Below are 18,432 nucleotides of genomic sequence, written 5' to 3' on the forward strand. Positions count from 1 at the left end.
TATATATATTTTTTTTTTTGGAAAAAATTTATATTACCTCTACTATTGTATATCTACTTATTTTCCTATATTTCACATTTTTAAACTTGTTAAATTTGGGTTTTTCAATTCCTATGGGCATTTTTGGTAAAAATGACCATTTTCAAAAAAAAGGTGTATATGGTCAATTTTTTTTTAGTGATCCTTTATTTCCAATTTTCCCTAAAAACAAATCATCTTATTTTTAAGAAAATGAAAGAAGATATTTTGAGAAAACTAAAAATAATAAGATTTTCTTTCAATCAAAGGAAAGTTTAAAGAAGTCTTTATTTTATTATTCAGATCGTTAGTTCTCACACTTTCACTATATTGAATTCATATTTGAAAAATAATGCAGCTATGAAATATTTTTTCCAGCTAACCATAACTACGAAGGCGAAACTCAAGCAACACTTTCAGGAGCCGAATCGATTGGCCAAAACTTCTAAAAGTCCTATGTTTGTCTCTATCCTTTTCAAAACAGTAATTATAAGTATGTAAGCTTCTTTTCTTTTCTAAATAATAAATAATTATGTTCCTTTAAATAATGGTATAGAATCAAAAGATTTGGGTAGCTAAATTCATTTCTCAAAATTTCACTACTTTGGATAAGAGTTGACTATAGAAATATAAGGAATTGTAAAGGATTTTTGAGAATTTCCGGTATTTTTGAAAATATTTTGAGAATTTTACAGAATTAGTTTACTTTTTTTGGGATAAGTTCCACTAATTTAAAAAAATTAAATTTATAAACAGGCAAATACTACATATATTCCGTCTAAATCTCTTATAATAAATATTATCGAACATGTAATTATTTAAAAGTGGATGATTATGAGACAGAATTTTTTTATGAATATGGACAAGACGAGTATCCTTTCCAAAACAGATACATCTAGGTTATATATATATACATAAAATAAATGAAACTGAAACCGAATCCAAATTTGATTTAACACCCCTATTGGAAATGTTTGGATTAGTTTAGAATAATATATATGTAATGTCACTTAACTAAAATCATATCTTAACTAAATCATATCTTAATTTTTCTTACAGACAGAGGTTTACATGAATTTTTTTCCAGTTTTTTAAATGCAAATATAACCTCTTTTTTTAAAAATAATGTTAAATTAATTTCAAAGAAAATAGTGTTTGTACATTGGATGCAACGTTTGACAAATATAATGTACAAACCTAGTGAAAGATATTTGGAGATATTCATGCATCAACCCTTCACCTTCACAGGCTTCCAAGGCGATTCTCAAGCGTTAACGACGGTGGATATTGCTCGGTTTGAAGCACTTGATCATTGTTGTTGTTGCCCCTAGCAGTTGATCGTTGTTATGACTAGGGTAAGGGTTGACGAATATATCTATACGAGAGTTGTTAAGGATCTCACATTGTTCGATATCAAGATGATCTTGAAGAACATTGCCTTAGAAGAAGAGGGTTTGTTTCAAAACTGAGATACGTTGATACTTCTCGATCTTCTGTTTGATCTCCAACACTGTATCCCAATTCAATCTCGAACGTGCATGTAGCCACACTGAGTTTTGAAGAACACATCCATAATTGTTTTAACAAAGTGTAACGAGATGGAGAAAGAAAGAATGAAGTACCATCATTAACTTGATTTAAATATCACACTTCTTAAGTCAATAAAGCTCTTCAAAGAATATTAACGTCCACAGTTCTTTATACTAGGATAATCCAACGACTATAAGTAAACGTTCTTTTGTTATATTACTGATTGAATAACTTATGTAAAATAGACTGAGATAACGCTACAAAGAAGGAAGATAGATTGCAAAGAGTTAAAAGCTTTAACATTTTAGGAGGTATGTATTAAGATCCACCAGAAACACTTCCGTTAAAAATCTCAATGGTGTCGCCTTGACCAACACAGTGCCACCAGAACGATCGGTCATCTTTCATTACATTCTGTTTGTATATAAATAAATAGCCATCTTGAGGTAGACTTAACTGCAACCTCTGTTGAACCTTAGCCAGCTCTTTTCTTAATTCTCCAACGTTATCACCTGCGTTCACCTCCAGTGGGATCTTCCTTGTCCCGCCTTTCAGAAGCACCATTACCCTCAGCTTCTTCGGTTTGTTGTTGTTGTTGTTCATTGCCATCATCACAGTTGAATCTTGATGACCGTCAATGTTATGTTCTGTTGAGTTTGACTGTTGAGATTGGTCTATTTTCAACACTTGGTTGTTGCGGTTCTGGTTAAGGTTTTGGTCGGGAGAAGAGATGTAAAGGTGGAGACGAGAGTTGTTAAGGATCACACATTGTTCGATGTCAAGATGATCTTGAAGAACATTTCCTTGGAATAAAATGGTTTGTTTTGAAACAGGGATACGTTGATACTTCTCGATCTTCTTTTTGATCTCTAACACTGTGTCCCAGTAACCTACTTCAATGCAGAACCGTGAGCCTTTCTGAGTCACGAAGAACACATCCATAAATGACGTTTCAATTTCAATGGAAGACTGATGAAGAAGTGAGGAGAGAAGATAATGGCGTTTTGTAACTAATGTTCTGTAGAATAATGACCTGTTTCAATGCTACAATCTTGAGAATTTTAGTTATGAAAAAAATTGTGTGGGAATCTATATTCAAGTTCGTAATTATTTAGATCTCTTTTTTTATAGATAATAATATTTTATTAGTTTTTTATATCCTACTATATTAATTGAGAATTACAAATATAAAACAAACCTTATAAAAAGTAAAAAATTACATTGTCATGTCATTGGTCTTAAGCCAAATGTTTAATTTTTAGTAAAGATAATTATGTAATTTAATTATTAGACTAATAAAATCTTTGAAATAATTATTAGTTTTTAAAAAAAATTAATTTCTCTCACTAATTAGTTATGGTTAAAAAATTATAAACCAATCATAATTTAAAAACTAAGATTTTATATCTAAGTATACAATATAATTATTTTTAATAATATTTGGAAGATTTTGTTAAGATTTTAAGTTATGATTCTCCTATTATCTTTTTTTTTATTTCATTTAAAAATTGTTTTGAATTATCATTTTATATCTAACTATACAATATGATTACTTTTAATAACTATATTTGGAAGTTTTTTTTAATATTTTAAATTATGATTCTCCTATTATCTTTCTTTTATTTTATTTAAAATCTGTATTGAATTATCATATAATAAATATGATTAATAAATATGTAGATTTTTTTCTGCATATGTTCTGATTTGAATTTTTTTAAAATAAAGATATATTACTCAATCTACAAAAAATGTGTATTTAATGTTCCATAACGGCGGATTGGTAAAACAAATTTCATTTGGTTGATAAATTAATAAATTTTATTTACTCACAATTCCAATATCATACTTACTATTTTAAAATATATAACAAAATAATGATGCAAATACAAATAACAAATAATATCCATTTGTAGAAGGCACCATCACATCTAGGATCGAGTCCCGGTTCCTACGAATGTAGGAATTTGGCTAATGGTCCGGCCAGTTGTGGCTCAATGGTTGACAAAAAAAAAAAAACTGTGATGTACATCAGATAAACCAAAATACTATTACATTTTGAAAATAATTAGTATCTAAAAGGTATATGTAGATTTACCAAACAATTACGGTATTTTAATTTTCTTTTAGTTGTATACTCTTGTATTTTAGGTTTTTTCTTTTGTTACTTAATTATTTTTTTCAGTCATTTGTTTATAAAATGTATTAGAATTTATTTTTAGAAAGAAAAATAAAAAAAATATTATTACAACAAATAATGAAAAAATACCACATTATTATTTTTGCTTCGGACCACCAATTTTATTGAACCGGTCCTGCATGTTGTTCTAGTACTGTATATGACTTGTTGCCTTGTTGGAGATTTATTATGTATATGATTTGCTCTTAGAAGTGTTTTCGTCTTGCATAGTCTTTTTCCTCTTATACCATTTTTATTCAATTGCGTGGTTAAGTTTAAGTTGGTAAATTGTTTTATTCACATATCAAATAGATCTCGTTTTATACAAATCACCTAAAACGTCAAGTTGAATACACTCCCTTAATCTTGTAGGCATGCATCGTAAACATAATAACAAAATCATTGGAATTAAGAAAAAAAAAACAATTGAATTAAACTTTTAAAAATTTTGATTCTCTTGTTAATATAAAACATTAGATAGAAAAAAAGAAAGAAAAGTTTTGAATACAAATGTGTTCACTTTACGTAATCTCAAATCTGATTCCTTTCTTCTCCAAACACTTCAAGAACTATTTACTTTTCTTCTTCATATATAACTCCTACACTCCAAAACTTTCATGCTCAAATCTCCCATAGCTTTTTTTTGGCTAGCAAAAACCATCAGAGCACAATGACACCAGACCGAACAACTATCCCGATCCGCACCAGTCCGGTGCCCCTAGCTCAACCCATAAAGCGTCACCATTCGGCTAGCTACTATGCTCACCGGGTCAAAGAAAGCCTCTCAACTCGGATATCAAAATTCATATGTGCAATGTTTCTTTTGGTTTTGTTCTTTGTAGGCGTCATCGCTTTTATACTTTGGCTTAGTTTACGCCCTCATCGACCTCGTTTCCATATCCATGACTTCGTGGTCCAAGGTCTAGATCAGCCTACGGGATTCGAAAGCGCAAGAATTGCTTTCAACGTAACCATACTAAACCCTAACCAACACATGGGTGTTTATTTTGATTCCGTGGACGGTTTCATTTACTACAAAGATCAACGGGTCGGATCAAGCCCGTTGCTAAACCCCTTTTTCCAGCAGCCGACAAACACACAAATTGTGACCGGGACGCTTACTGGAGCTTCCTTAACGGTAAATAGTAGACGTTGGACGGAGTTTACTAACGATCGAGCACAAGGAACCGTGGGTTTTAGGCTCGAAATAGTTTCGAATATTCGGTTTAAACTCCATAGGTGGATCAGTAAACACCATAGGATGCACGCTAACTGCGATATCGTGGTTGGACGAGACGGGTTAATCTTGCCCAAGTTTAACCATAAACGGTGTCCGGTCTACTTCTCTTAGATATCGATTGATTGATTTGTTGTTTGCTGTTTTTTTTTTGTATAATACTTTTCCTTTTGATTGATTCTTGCTATTCTTTACGTTTTGTAATTTCGATTTGAGAGTTTGTTTTTTTCTCATTAAATGTATGGTGATATGCTCAAATTAATACCTAGAGCTACTCTCTCAAATTAAGAGGTCATTGTAATACTTAGGGTCGAATTCCACAAGAACTCTAGATTACGCAATAAATTATAGAGTTTTATAATTAAGCTAAACAGATTAAATTTAATTGAAATAACAATGCAAAATATTAAATTAAGCTGTTGTAAATTCAGAGAATCAAAAAGTTAGGCCAAGAGAATTTCTCAGGAAATTACAAATTATTAAATCAACAAATAAATAAGATTCAAGCAATTAAGACTAGATCTAGAACTCTAAACACTTTTGTAAAATAAATCAGTTCTCACTGCAAATATTATCTAAATTTAAAACCAGAAATCTAAATCTCTTTGTAAAATTCAAGGTAATAAATCAGCTTTTAAAAACAAGTTTAGATTGTTCACAAAATTACTAAATCAAATCTCTTTGCAAGAAGTAATTTTGCTCATCAGAAGGTTTTATCATGAAAATCAATTCTATTCTCATATCAATTTATTTTCCCAGGTTATTAATTCTAGGTGATCAATCAAGAATTAATATGAAGAACAACCTATGATGAAGATCTAGAAAGATAAAGAATCCTAAATAAGCAGATCTAATAATTCATAGAACCCCTATGAAAAACCCTGAACCTAACAAGCAAACTACTCAGACATATTCAATGAAGAACAAAACATAATTCTGAATAATAAGCAATTGAAAATTAAAAGAGTAAAGAGGGAGTTTATGATTTATTCTCTACAATCAGTTCAGATCTCTCTCTCCCAAAAGCTCTCAAAATCTCACAGGGTTGCAGAAAATAAAATTTGCTATAAAATAATTTAAGGGTTTCTAAAACCTAAAAATACTATATACTAGCAATCGACCCGCGCTACGCACGGTAGTTAGATGAAGGTGTATTCCGAGTTTTGTTGTGTATAATTTTTTTGGTTTTTGTAAATTCATCTTTACGTTTGTTTTTGTATTTAATTTTGGTTGCTTATGTTGTTTTGTTGGATATTTTAATAAAAATATGTTTTGGAGTAAGTATAATTTAGTTTGCTGTTTTTAAAGGAAAAATTGAGATCATCTTGTGTGTTTATAATGCTTTTAAAAAAAAGTTATTATTAGGAGTTAACATTGTTTAGTTGAAGTTGTTGTTTTGTTGTAGCTGTTAGTTGTCATTAATTTATTATTATTTTCCATTTTGTGGTTGGATTGTTATTTAATATTTATGTATTTGGTAAACTGTTGGAGTAATTTTTTTTGTCAATGTTTTAGTGTTTGGAGTGAAAAATATTGTGAAATTTATTAAGAAAAATAAATAAATTATTTATTGTGGATTTTATTGTTAATTTTTTTCTAGGTTATTTTTGTTTGTTTCATTCAGACCCAATTTCTCTGTAAAGCTTATAATTTGTGGGTTAATTGGACCATTATTTGTATGTTATTGAGTTGAAATTGATTTGTTCTTTTTCAAAATCCGATGTCCTCGTGAACGGATAAGAGAAGAGCAATTTTCCTATCTAGAGGTCTGTTTGAGGATTGAGCTTATGTCTTTGATGCTCGTAATCGTTTTTTTTCAGTCATTCCTATCGTAATCGTTTTCCTTTGATTTTTTTTTTGGGGTTTGCATATTTGGTTGATTCCTTGCTCGCTTTGCATCTATTGGGGATATTTGGTTATCCCTTGTTGATTTTGTTAAAGGTGAATGTCAATTGGGTTGCAAATTTGTTTATATGAAAATATGTTGGATTCTTTAGGTTTCCTAACTAAGTTGTTTTGTGTTATTTGTTGTAATTTTTTTCCCGTTTGTCCTCTAAGTGATTTTTTTTTATTCGATGTGAGTTGTGTTTTGGGGAAAAATAATTTCTTGTTTATCTTGCTGTAATTTTATAAAGTCCGGGTTGTTTTTTTGTTTCTTCGGTTGTCTTATTCATATAATTTTGTGTTACGGTTATCTGATTGTGATATTCATATATCTGAATCTTTTTAGTTTATTAAATGTGTGTTCATCTCTTTGTGTCTTTGTCTTTGGTGATGGATTTGTGAAGTGCTGTCAAATAATTATTTTAACTGATTTCTAGTTGTGTTTCCTTGATTGTTTGAAAGTGTTGCTTAGGTTGCCTTGTTTTGATATTTGAAATTTTAAATTATGATCAGTTTAATAGAAATCTTTAACTATATTATTACAACTAATGAAAAATTATAGTATTGTTTTCATATTTTAATATTTAATTTATTTTACATAATTATTTTTTATTTAAACTTTCGATTAATTATAATTAACAAAAATATGCACTAATAGAATATTTTAAATTTATTTTAAAATAAAAAAAATTGAATTCATAGGATTTAAAATAGTGATGGGTCTAGAGAATTTGAATGAAATAGTGTTGGGCATACAGATTTTAGATGAAATTTAGTTGATCAGTTTGTCATTTGTATGATTGTTTAAAGGGCTTATTAAAATCTGTAAGGCAGTTGTTTTTTGTTATTTGTTGTAATTTTTTTTCCGTTTGTCCTGTGAGTGATTTTTTTGATTCGATGTGAGTTGTGTTTTGGGGAAAATTAATTTTCTTGTTTATCTTGCTGTAATTTTATAAAGTCCGGGTTGTGTTTTTGTTTCTTCGGTTGTCTTTTTCATATAATTTTGTGTTACGGTTATCTGATTGTGACATTCATATATCTGAATCTTTTTAGTTTATTAAATGTGTGTTCATCCCTTTGCGTCTTTGTCTTTGGTGATGGATTTGTGAAGTACTGCCAAATAATTATTTTAACTTATTTCTAGTTGTGTTTCCTTGATTCTTTGAAAGTGTTTTTTGGGTTTCATTGTTTTGATATTTGAAATTTTAAATTATGATCAGTTTAATAGAAATTTTTAATTATAATATTACCACTAATGAAAAGNATGAAAAATTATAGTATTATTTTCTTATTTTAATATTTAATTTATTTTACATAATTATTTTTTATTTAAACTTTCGATTAATTATAATTAACAAAAAAATATGCACTAAATGAATAGTTTAAATTTATTTTAAAATAAAAATTTGAATTTATAGGACTTAAAAATAGTGATGGGTCTAGAGAATTTGAATGAAATAGTGTCGGGCCTATAGATTTTAGATGAAATTTAGTTGATCAGTTTGTCATTTGAATGATTGTTTAAAGGGCTTATTAAAATATGTAAGGCGGTTGTTTTGTGTTATTTGTTGTAATTTTTTTCCCATTTGTCCTGTGAGTGATTTTATTGATTCGATGTGAGTTGCGTTTTGGGAAAAAATAATTTTCTTGTTTATCTTGCTGTAATTTTATAAAGTCCGGGTTGTTTTTTTGTGAAAATTTGTTAGAAATACCCTTTTTGGCATACCCTTTTTCAAAAATGCTCCCTTTTTTTTAACATTTTCATTTTTGCCCTCTTTTACACAATTACCCTATGTTAAATTAATATTTAGAATTTGTTTTTTTAGGTTTGGGTTCCCAATTTACATTTAAGGTATAATTTTAAAGGGATAGGGTTTAATATTTGGGGTTTAGGGTTTATAGTTTTGTCATTTTATATATTAAAAATGGTATTTTTGAAAATAGACACCATCAAAGAGTATTTTTGAAAACTGACATAGAAAAAGGGGTATTTTTGAAAATCCCCCTTTTTTGTTTCTTCGGTTGTCTTTTTCATATAATTTTGTGTTACGGTTATCTGATTGTGACATTCATATATCTGAATCTTTTTAGTTTATTAAATATGTGTTCATCTCTTTGCCTCTTTGTCTTTGGTGATGGATTTGTGAAGTGCTGCCAAATAATTATTTTAACTGATTTGTAGTTGTGTTTCCTTGATTCTTTGAAAGTGTTGCTTGGGTTGCCTTGTTTTGATATTTGAAGTTTTGAATTATGATCGGTTTAATAGAAATCTTTAACTATATTATTACCACTAATGAAAAATTATAGTATTGTTTTCTTATTTTAACATTTAATTCATTTTACATAATTATTTTTTATTTAAATTTTCGATTAATTATAATTAACAAAAATATGCACTAAATGAATATTTTAAATTTATTTTAAAATAAAAAATTGAATTTATAAGATTTAAAAATAGTGATGGGTCTAGAGAATTTGAATGAAATAGTGTTGGGCCTACAAATTTTAGATGAAATTTAGTTGATCAGTTTGTCATTTATATGATTGTTTAAATAGCTTATTAAAATCTGTAAAGCCCATAAATTTAAAGAAGATGTGGCTGACATGGCAGCTGAGGTGGTTGCACCAGAAGTGAGAAAAGCTAACTTTATATATATAGATAGATATATGTACTAAAACACGTCAGGGACTTGTGTTGCAATTATGAAAAACTTTGGATAAATTTGTGAAACTCTCTTGTAGACAAAACAGGGTGTCAATCGGTGCTAACGATCGACACCATCACTCTTCATCGGCTCCAAGTTTGTTTCCTCCGGCTCCAAAATGATTCAAATTGCTCCACATTGTTCCATCTGTGCCAAAATCCTATATAACCTATAAAGACTTAAAAACAACTAGAAACAAATCAAAAGACTCAAAAAGCACACTTATATCATGGTTAAAAACCATGATATATCATATGCATCTTTGAGTTGCATAAAGCAGAGTCCGGCTCTGTTTTAGCTCTGTTTTAGGCAGGAATAGCTCTTTCGTGAACCACTACTTGTCTCTAATCTTGACAATTACAACAAAACACAAAATGGAACAGCAACAATCAATTACAATTTCATAGAACACCAACATAATATATTTAAATTTGACTCGCAAACAAACAAATGAACAATCTTGAAACGATGAGTATATAATTCATAAGATTTCCCCAAACCTTTGACCAAACATGTTTATTTAATCAGATCATTGTGTCAATGATTATGACACAAATCTTGAAAATTCTCTAACAAAAACATTTTAATTTCATGTTTTGATCAAGTCTTACCAATGAAATCAAAATATTCTGTGAATATTCAAATTACAATAAACTTCCATGAATATTAACAAACTTAAAGACATTATTGAACAAAGAACATAACAATAACAAAAAGAAAAAAAAAATGTCTTCTTGTTTCAAATCCTCTGTTTCTCTGATCTTAATTTGCTTCTTTATGAGCTTAAACTCAATTACTTCTGCAACAGATCCAACTTATCTCTACCACATATGTCCAAACACAACAACGTTTTCAAGAAACAGCACTTACTTGACCAATCTCCGAACCGTTCTATCATCTCTCTCTTCTCCAAACGCAACTTACGAATCACGTTTTGATAACGCAACCGCTAGTGATGATAATGATAACAACAACAACAACAACAACAGAGTCTACGGAGTTTTCCTCTGCCGTGGAGACGTCTCAGCTGATACATGCCGTGACTGTGTTGCGTTTGCGGCCAACGAAACGCTCCACAGGTGTCCGAGAGAGAAAGAGACAGTCATTTGGTACGACGAGTGTATGGTAAGATACTCGAATCAAAGCATCGTAGGGCAAATGAAAGTTAGACCTGTTGTTTTCTTCTGGAACACGCAAAACATCACAGAGAGTCAAGTGAGCAGTTTCAATGAGTCTTTGGCTGCTTTGTTGATCAAGGCTGCGGTGAAAGCAGCTGCGAGCTCGAGAAAGTTTGTTACGGAGAAAGCGAACTTCACGGTTTTTCAAACGATTTATAGCCTTGTGCAGTGCACACCTGATTTGACGAATCAAGATTGTGAGAGCTGTTTGAGACAAGCTATTAATTGGTTGCCGGACTGTTGCGATCGAAGAATTGGCGGGAGAGTAATCGCGGCGAGTTGTAGCTTTAGATACGAGCTTTATCCTTTTTACAATGAAACTATTACTGCACCACCACTAAAGCTTCCTTCAGAAAAAGGTTAAATTTTGAAACTTTGAACACTTGTTTAACTATAAGTTTACTTGATATTTTTTTATGTTTCGAAAGGTATAATTTTGATAAGCTGAGTAGCAGAACACAAATCTGAAACATACTTCTTGTTGTTATGTTTTTGAAATTGTGTTTAGGGAAAGACAAGAGCTCGAAGGTGATAGTAACCGCGGTTGCTGTTCCGGTTTCTGTCTGCGTGTTACTTCTCGGTGCCGCGTGTTGTTTACAGCTGTTAAGAAGAAGGAGAAAGCTCAGTGCTCAAACAGAGGAATTAGGTAAACCAATCTTTTCATTTGCTACTCTTATTAATTGAAACTTTCTTAAGAGTTCCCATCTTTTGTAATGTAGATGGAGATAATATTACATCAACAGAAACAATGCAGTTTCAGTTTAGTGCAATAGACGCAGCTACTAATAAGTTTTCAGAAAGTAACAAGCTTGGTCATGGTGGCTTTGGTGAGGTTTACAAGGTAACTATATTATTCTTGTAATCATAGTTTAAAAGAACAAAAAAAAAAAGAAGATTAAATCTGTAAAACCATTTCAGGGTCAGCTTATAACCGGTGAAACAGTAGCGATAAAGAGACTATCTCGAGGATCGACACAAGGAGCTGAAGAATTCAAGAACGAAGTTGACGTGGTTGCGAAGCTACAACACAGGAATCTTGCTAAGCTCTTGGGATATTGCTTAGATGGAGAAGAGAAAATACTTGTTTATGAGTTTGTTCCTAACAAAAGCCTCGACTATTTCCTTTTCGGTATAACAAAATCATATCACTCATTCCTCTAAAGAAACTATCAGTTCGGGTTAACTAAGACTTTTGTTTGTTTGTTTGTAGATAATGAGAAGAGAGGACTTTTGGATTGGCAAAGAAGGTACAAGATCATTGAAGGGATAGCTCGAGGAATACTTTATTTACATAGAGATTCACGGCTTACGATCATTCACCGTGACCTTAAAGCAAGTAACATACTCTTAGATGGAGACATGAATCCAAAGATCTCAGATTTCGGTATGGCGAGGATCTTTGGTGTTGATCAAACTCAAGCCAATTCTCAAAGAATCGTTGGTACATAGTAAGTCGTTTCTTCCTCTTATGATATTGACACTTCATATCTATAGCTATTGGATTTCCCATTTTGCTTAAACAAGTTCTCTCTTTAGTGGTTATATGTCTCCTGAGTATGCAATCCACGGGCAATACTCAGTGAAATCGGATGTTTATAGCTTCGGAGTCTTGGTTCTTGAACTCATAACCGGTAAAAAGAACAGTAGCTTTTATGCAGAAGATGGTCTTGGAGATTTAGTGACCTATGTGAGTATATTTTATAACCAATCAAGAATCTTTTTTAAAAGTTATGTTTTCCATTACATTCTAAAGGATGGGAAAAATCTGCAGGTGTGGAAGCTATGGGTGGAGAAATCACCATTGGAGCTAGTGGATGAAGCATTGAGAGGGAATTTTCAGACAAATGAAGTGATCAGATGCATTCACATTGCTCTATTATGTGTTCAAGATGATTGTTCAGAGAGACCTTCAATGGATAACATACTTGTGATGATGAACAGCTTCACTGTTACTTTACCAGTTCCAAAGCGATCAGGGTTTCTTCTTCAGAACATGAAAGACTCTAAAGATCAACGGTCAGGAGCTTCTGCATCTGATCAGTCAGCAACAAACAAGTCTGTTGATGATTCTTCCATCACTATTGTTTATCCTCGTTGACTTCTTTTGTGTACTTACTGTTTGTAAATATAGAGTTTAGACCAATAGTGTTGTGCTGAAATTATGTTAAACAGAGCAAGAACTTATTTAGTTATGTCTTATAAGACAATTACATAACACAATAGTTGAAATTTCCTCACACGACATTGCCAAGATAGCAAGTAGCTTACACAATCAAATTTAGTGCACACTAAAGTTCCCGATTCTTATGAGCTTGGTACAGAAAAAATCTAAGTCAAAACCACAATCAGAAATTACAAACCTCTAAAACAATTGCCGTTGTTATACATACGAGATAGAAACTCCAACCGCTAGATTTAACCGTAGCTCAGGCGAGAGTCGAGGAGTTTTGCAGAAGTTTGTCTACGAGGTATTCCAATCTCACAAGCATTCACTCTAGCAGCAAACCGAAGAGAGCAAAGGGACTCTCCAGTAGAAGATGGATCAGGTGATATATTCACAAACATTAAGGTTTTTGAGTCTCCTCCTAAACACGGCTGTACTCAAAAACGACTCCCCTTTGTTAGAAATAATGTAGATAGACAGATTAATGCATAATGATTCAGAAGTCAAAACGTAATCTAACCTGGAGCAAATAGGTTAACTTGGAGTTTCTGAAAGGAACATGATCCTCTTTCTTAGCCAATGCAAATATAACATCACTCAAAGCAGACAAGCTTTTGTTTATAGCCTGGTGAAAGGAAAGAACAAAGATTAGAGGGTAAGTTCAAAAACTCAATTGGAATATCTTAGAATACGTATTTTAAAAGACAGAAACCTGTGTCTCCTTTAACCGCTCTCCGGTTGCCCCGCTCTTTGAGAGTCGCTCACTACCAGCAAGATCAATTAGGTTAAGAACTCCTTGTACCTGCTGTTCAGTGCTCTGAAAATAGGAGAGAGTTTCAAAAGTGAGAAATAATTTTTACAACACAATATAATGACCCCAAAGGCAAAGAAACTAACCTCATTCACACCAGAAATCCGAAGAGTAAACACGAAATGACTCCTTGATGACTGCTCGTTCATTTGAGTCTTACCAACGGACCTGCAACATAAGAGTTCATCATGCTTTAGCTTTGTAATTTGTTATACCAGAACAAATACAGTGTAACAATATTCTCAAAAGTCAAAAGCCATGTCATTTTACATTACTCGATATGCCTAGCAATCAACTAAACCAAAGAAAGTAATACAACTCCTGGATGTATGATATGAAAAAACAAACAGAAATTACTCAAGACAAACCTGCTCTGAGCGGCCTGCTGCAATAGTGAGGAAATTTGTCCGATGCTACATACATCTACTATTGTCAGCTCACTAACATGAGTGTTTCCATTAGCATCATGTGTGATTGTATACTGTCTTCCAGAGGTGCTACTACTGTCTCCTCGTGCAGACTCTATAGCAATTGTTCGGTTTGTCATAAGCAAGTCTCTGATGGACTCATTGTAGATCTCCAACATTGAGACCTACAAGTAAAAATAAATTTAAAAATGCTACCAAGGAAAGCATTCAACAAACCTTTAGAATATTGTAAGAGAAATATGTACCTGCATCTTGTATTTCCACCCTTGGGTACTAAGAGACTGGCTAGTTTTGAAAATTTGTTCAAGTGATCTAGGGATCAGTCCCTTCTGTTCTGGCTTGTCTGGCCTGCCCATCATGGTGTAGGTTTTGCCAGAACCTGTCTGACCGTATGCAAAAATACACACCTGTCCACAAAGATATGAGAAAGGTGCAATGACAAAGGAATCAGTCAAAATGTTGACTAGAATGTGAATAAGAGTTTTCAATAAAGTCAGCTACAACTACATATGAGTAATAACAATGATTCAGATACTTATATTTAACTAGAATGTCAAACAAGGAAGATACTGAACCTTGTAGCCATCTAATGCGCTCTGTACAAGTTGAGATATTTCAAAGAATACTTCCTCCTGAGAAGCCCCGTGGTCGAAGACCTTGTCGAAGGTGAAAGGATGCTTGTTACCTAAGAATCCCAAATAAAGCACAAGGCACAAAACATGAATTAATGTAAGCATATTATCTAATTGAGCAAAGTTAAATAAGGTGAGTCTCTGAATATACCAGTTTGGACCACATCAATGCCTCTCCCAAGAGATTCCGTTGACGTATGATAGGCAATTACACTGGCCTCTTGGCGTCCATCATCTGGTAGCAAGGGGCGCACTCGGCAGAACACACGTATGTTTCCTTTGAGTTCCTGAAATAAAAGCTTTGCTTAGCGAACATAAAGAAAGCCAATAACTAAATATTCTGATAAAGAGAAGGTCGAAGATTAAGAATAGAAGAAAGAGATGAATTTGGAAAAACTTTGTTAAGATCAAAAGAATTAAATATAGACACGGGATTTTATCCTTTTCTTACAAGGATGGTGTTATGGAGCTTCTTTCGTAACAATTCTCCTTCACAAAGTTGATGCTCCGTGTCTGCAAGGCGATCTTGCAATTCGTGCATACGCTGTTTCTGCTCTTCAAATTCTGTTATAGTATGAGACATAGATGCATCTACCATCTGTAGAAAGTAAATAAAAAGTATGTCAGTCTAGAGTAGCATTCGACAAAGTAAAGAGAATCTTAAAATTGGCAGATCACCAATCCAATATTTCCCAAGTATAATCAATCACACCATTACCTTTAGCTTTTCCTTAGCAAAAGTTAATTCTTGCTCCAACATTTTGATACGCTCTTTTTGCAACGAACATGTTTCCTGCAACATAGGATTGACATTTTCAGAAAAGTGAATATAAGGCAAAGATACGAAACTTCAATGACTTTGAACTAACCTCCAAGGATCCTGATTTAGCTATTAAAATGTCCAACTCATGAGAAGATTTTCCAACACTCTCCTTATACATCAGTATCTCATCAGCCAGATTTTTCGACTGTACAACCTGGCGATCACGATCATCACGAACTTGTTGGAGCTCGCTCCGAAGGTTCTTGACTTCCGTCAGCAATGAATCCTTTTGTTTTACCGCTTCATCTTGTGAAACCTTGATCACGGAAAGGGAAGAGAAACAAACTAATAAGCAATTAAATAAATCACTCACAATTTTAGAAATGCAAGAATCATGTCAGGGATATTCACCCGGCTCAACGCTAGTTGTTCCTGTAGTGATTTACTGTGACCCCTAAGTGTAGTAAGGTTCTCTAGTATACTTGACTTTTCCTTTTCAGCACGAGTGTGTGCCTCTCGAACTGCTTGAAGATCAGTCTGGAGTTTAGTGTTATATTGTTGCAAACTTGTGTTGTACTCTTGCAGCCTTTTGTACATATCTTCAAGGGACGTCACCTAGAAATTAAATTAAAAAAATCCACTTAATACAACAACGAAAAGATTATGCCAAGTGCTAAGAGGAGTAGAGTAATACACAATAAGGGAGAAAAAATCTGCTGTACCTTATTCTTGGCAGCCATTTTGTCTTCTTTCTCTTTGTCAAGCTCTTCTCGGAGAGAATCCTGAAGCTTCTCAGCTGCAACTCTACATTCTTTTTCTCTTCTATGATTTTCAATTGCATCCTAGTAGTCATAACCAATAAGTTCATAACCTTATTTTGGGCGAAAAGAAAAAACAAACTTGATAAGTTATTCTTTGAGAAATCCTCCTTACCAACTTGTTTAACTCCTCCTTGGAGAACTTCTCCTGTAGTGATACTATGTTCTCCTTCATCTCAGCTATAGTCGCTTGTAGCCTATCCTCTTTGGTCTTTGCATCCAACTCTAGAAGTAATTAGAAACCACATCCATATTTCAGTGTACACAAACTAATGCAAGTAAAAAGACAAAAAATGAAAATTAAATTCACCTTGATCACTGAATCTTTTCTTAGCAGATTCAAGAGAAGAAGTAAGATTTTCCTTCTCCTGGACATGTGTTTCTTCCACTTGTTGGAACCATCTAACACAAACCTTAAGCTTCTTGATAATATCCGTCATTTGCTCAATCTTAGCCTGTAGTAAGTAGTACCGCAACGATCCCAATAAGAATAGAAAAAAAAAAACACATCTTTAAGTGATACACATCCCAATAACTGTTAAAAGAATTTGGTTATCGGTTTAACAAACCTTGGTATCAAATTTGCCAGCTTTAGCTCTCTCGGTAAGCAAAGCCAAGACTTCATCTTTAGTAAATTCAACTTTACCACAGTCATCTGTGCTGCCCACATCGCTGTTCGCCGTAACATCTTGTCTGTTCACCGTCGAAAGAACTTGTCTTCTTCCAGTACCTTGCGTTTCCACTCTCTTTCGCCTTTCAAAAGGAACACTTGCCAAAGCTTCCTTTTTCTATACCATCCAAGATATTCAAAAACAAGTAAAGACACAGTTTTTAATACTTAATACAAAAATCCCTGAATAATCCAAAACCCTAATCCAATCTAAATCTCATCTATGGAGAAACTCAATGGTCACAATAATGGAAGAAGAAGGAGAAGAAGAAGGCTTACGACGTTAGGACTAGGCAAAGGAGCGCGATTCTGGTTACGAAGCGGCATAGTCGAGGATCAATTTAACAAAAACCTTTCCGATAGATTGCTTCACCTTATGGATCGAGAGGAAGGCGCAGATTTGAGAATGATACAGGAGAAGTCAGATCTTGTTTTCTTGTGAATCAGACACGGGGAGAGATTAGGGTTCTTGCTTGCTTTTTTTTTTTCCTAATTGAGGGATTTTTTTTTTGGGTGAAAGAGGAAGGGGAAGGAGAAGGAGGAGCCTCTGTGATTTTGAATATTTTTGAAAACAGATCGGCGGATACAAAACCAAAAAATTGTAACGTTACTCTTCTCTCTTGTCCTCTGATTGTTACTTTATTATATTATAAATGTAATGAATGATTCAACCCTTGATTTTTAAATTATTGTTAGAAAATAAGAGTATAGGCTCCATATGGGTTTTATTGACTTAAAAAGTCGCGGCCCATAAATGTTAAGATAGTCCAGTTTGGTTTATGGTTGAAATTTGTTTTTTTTCTTTTGGTAGATTTTAATCCTACTATATTAATTGAGAAGTACAAATATAAAACTAACTTTAAAATGTGTAAAAAATTACATTCAATTGCTATTAGAAAAAAATAATTAAGTTTAATTAACTAATTTAAATAAATATAATTAATTAAAAATAAAAAACACTTACGGATCAAATATTAAAAAAACTAAAAAATAATTTTCTCCCTCTAATAAATTATGGACGAAATTACTAATTATTTTTTTTTAAAAATATATAAACCAATCAGAATTTTAAAAACTAAGAATTTATATCCAAGTATACAATACAATTATTTTTAATAACTAAATTCGAACATTTTGTTAAGTTTTCAAATTATGATTCTCCTATCATCTTTATTTTATTTTATTTACAAATTGTTTGGAATTTTCATATAATACTTATAATTTAAAATGCATATTTTTTCTGCATATGTTGTGATTTTGATTTTTTTTAAAACGAAGATATATTATTCATTGTATGAAATGTGTGTTTTAATTTCCACATTGGCAGGTTGGTAAAACTAAATTTATATAAATAATAAATTAATAATTTTTATTTACTCACAATTATAATATTAAAATTACTATTTTATATTTCACAT

At 32.1% G+C, this 18,432-nt stretch overlaps 4 protein-coding genes across 4 annotated transcripts; 2 read left to right on the forward strand and 2 right to left on the reverse strand.

The window, feature by feature from the left end:
- Positions 1,818 to 2,584, reverse strand: LOC104715888. The gene has a single exon (XM_010433258.2). The coding sequence runs from the start codon at positions 2,488 to 2,490 to the stop codon at positions 1,867 to 1,869; it is 624 nt and encodes a 207-aa protein (XP_010431560.1). The 5' UTR covers positions 2,491 to 2,584; the 3' UTR covers positions 1,818 to 1,866.
- On the forward strand, positions 4,362 to 5,232 carry LOC104715899 (protein YLS9-like). Its single transcript, XM_010433268.2, has one exon. It carries the CDS (start codon positions 4,395 to 4,397, stop codon positions 5,073 to 5,075), a length of 681 nt encoding a protein of 226 aa, XP_010431570.1. The 5' UTR covers positions 4,362 to 4,394; the 3' UTR covers positions 5,076 to 5,232.
- LOC104715909 (cysteine-rich receptor-like protein kinase 25) lies at positions 10,265 to 12,868 on the forward strand. Its single transcript, XM_010433278.2, has 7 exons — positions 10,265 to 11,087; positions 11,237 to 11,374; positions 11,448 to 11,569; positions 11,647 to 11,857; positions 11,939 to 12,176; positions 12,265 to 12,415; positions 12,500 to 12,868. The coding sequence occupies exons 1-7, from the start codon at positions 10,277 to 10,279 to the stop codon at positions 12,824 to 12,826; spliced, it is 1,998 nt and encodes a 665-aa protein (XP_010431580.1). The 5' UTR covers positions 10,265 to 10,276; the 3' UTR covers positions 12,827 to 12,868.
- On the reverse strand, positions 12,898 to 17,676 carry LOC104715921 (kinesin-like protein KIN-14D). Its single transcript, XM_010433288.2, has 17 exons — positions 17,294 to 17,676; positions 16,914 to 17,132; positions 16,655 to 16,799; positions 16,460 to 16,569; positions 16,249 to 16,368; positions 15,938 to 16,141; positions 15,633 to 15,842; positions 15,482 to 15,556; positions 15,215 to 15,361; positions 14,915 to 15,050; positions 14,707 to 14,816; positions 14,377 to 14,538; positions 14,072 to 14,295; positions 13,790 to 13,871; positions 13,605 to 13,709; positions 13,413 to 13,517; positions 12,898 to 13,323 (listed from the first exon to the last, which is right to left on the reverse strand). Exons 1-17 carry the CDS (start codon positions 17,339 to 17,341, stop codon positions 13,144 to 13,146), a joined length of 2,382 nt encoding a protein of 793 aa, XP_010431590.1. The 5' UTR covers positions 17,342 to 17,676; the 3' UTR covers positions 12,898 to 13,143.

Source organism: Camelina sativa, chromosome 2, assembly GCF_000633955.1.
Source record: "Camelina sativa cultivar DH55 chromosome 2, Cs, whole genome shotgun sequence".
In the NCBI taxonomy this organism is placed as follows: Eukaryota; Viridiplantae; Streptophyta; class Magnoliopsida; order Brassicales; family Brassicaceae; genus Camelina; species Camelina sativa.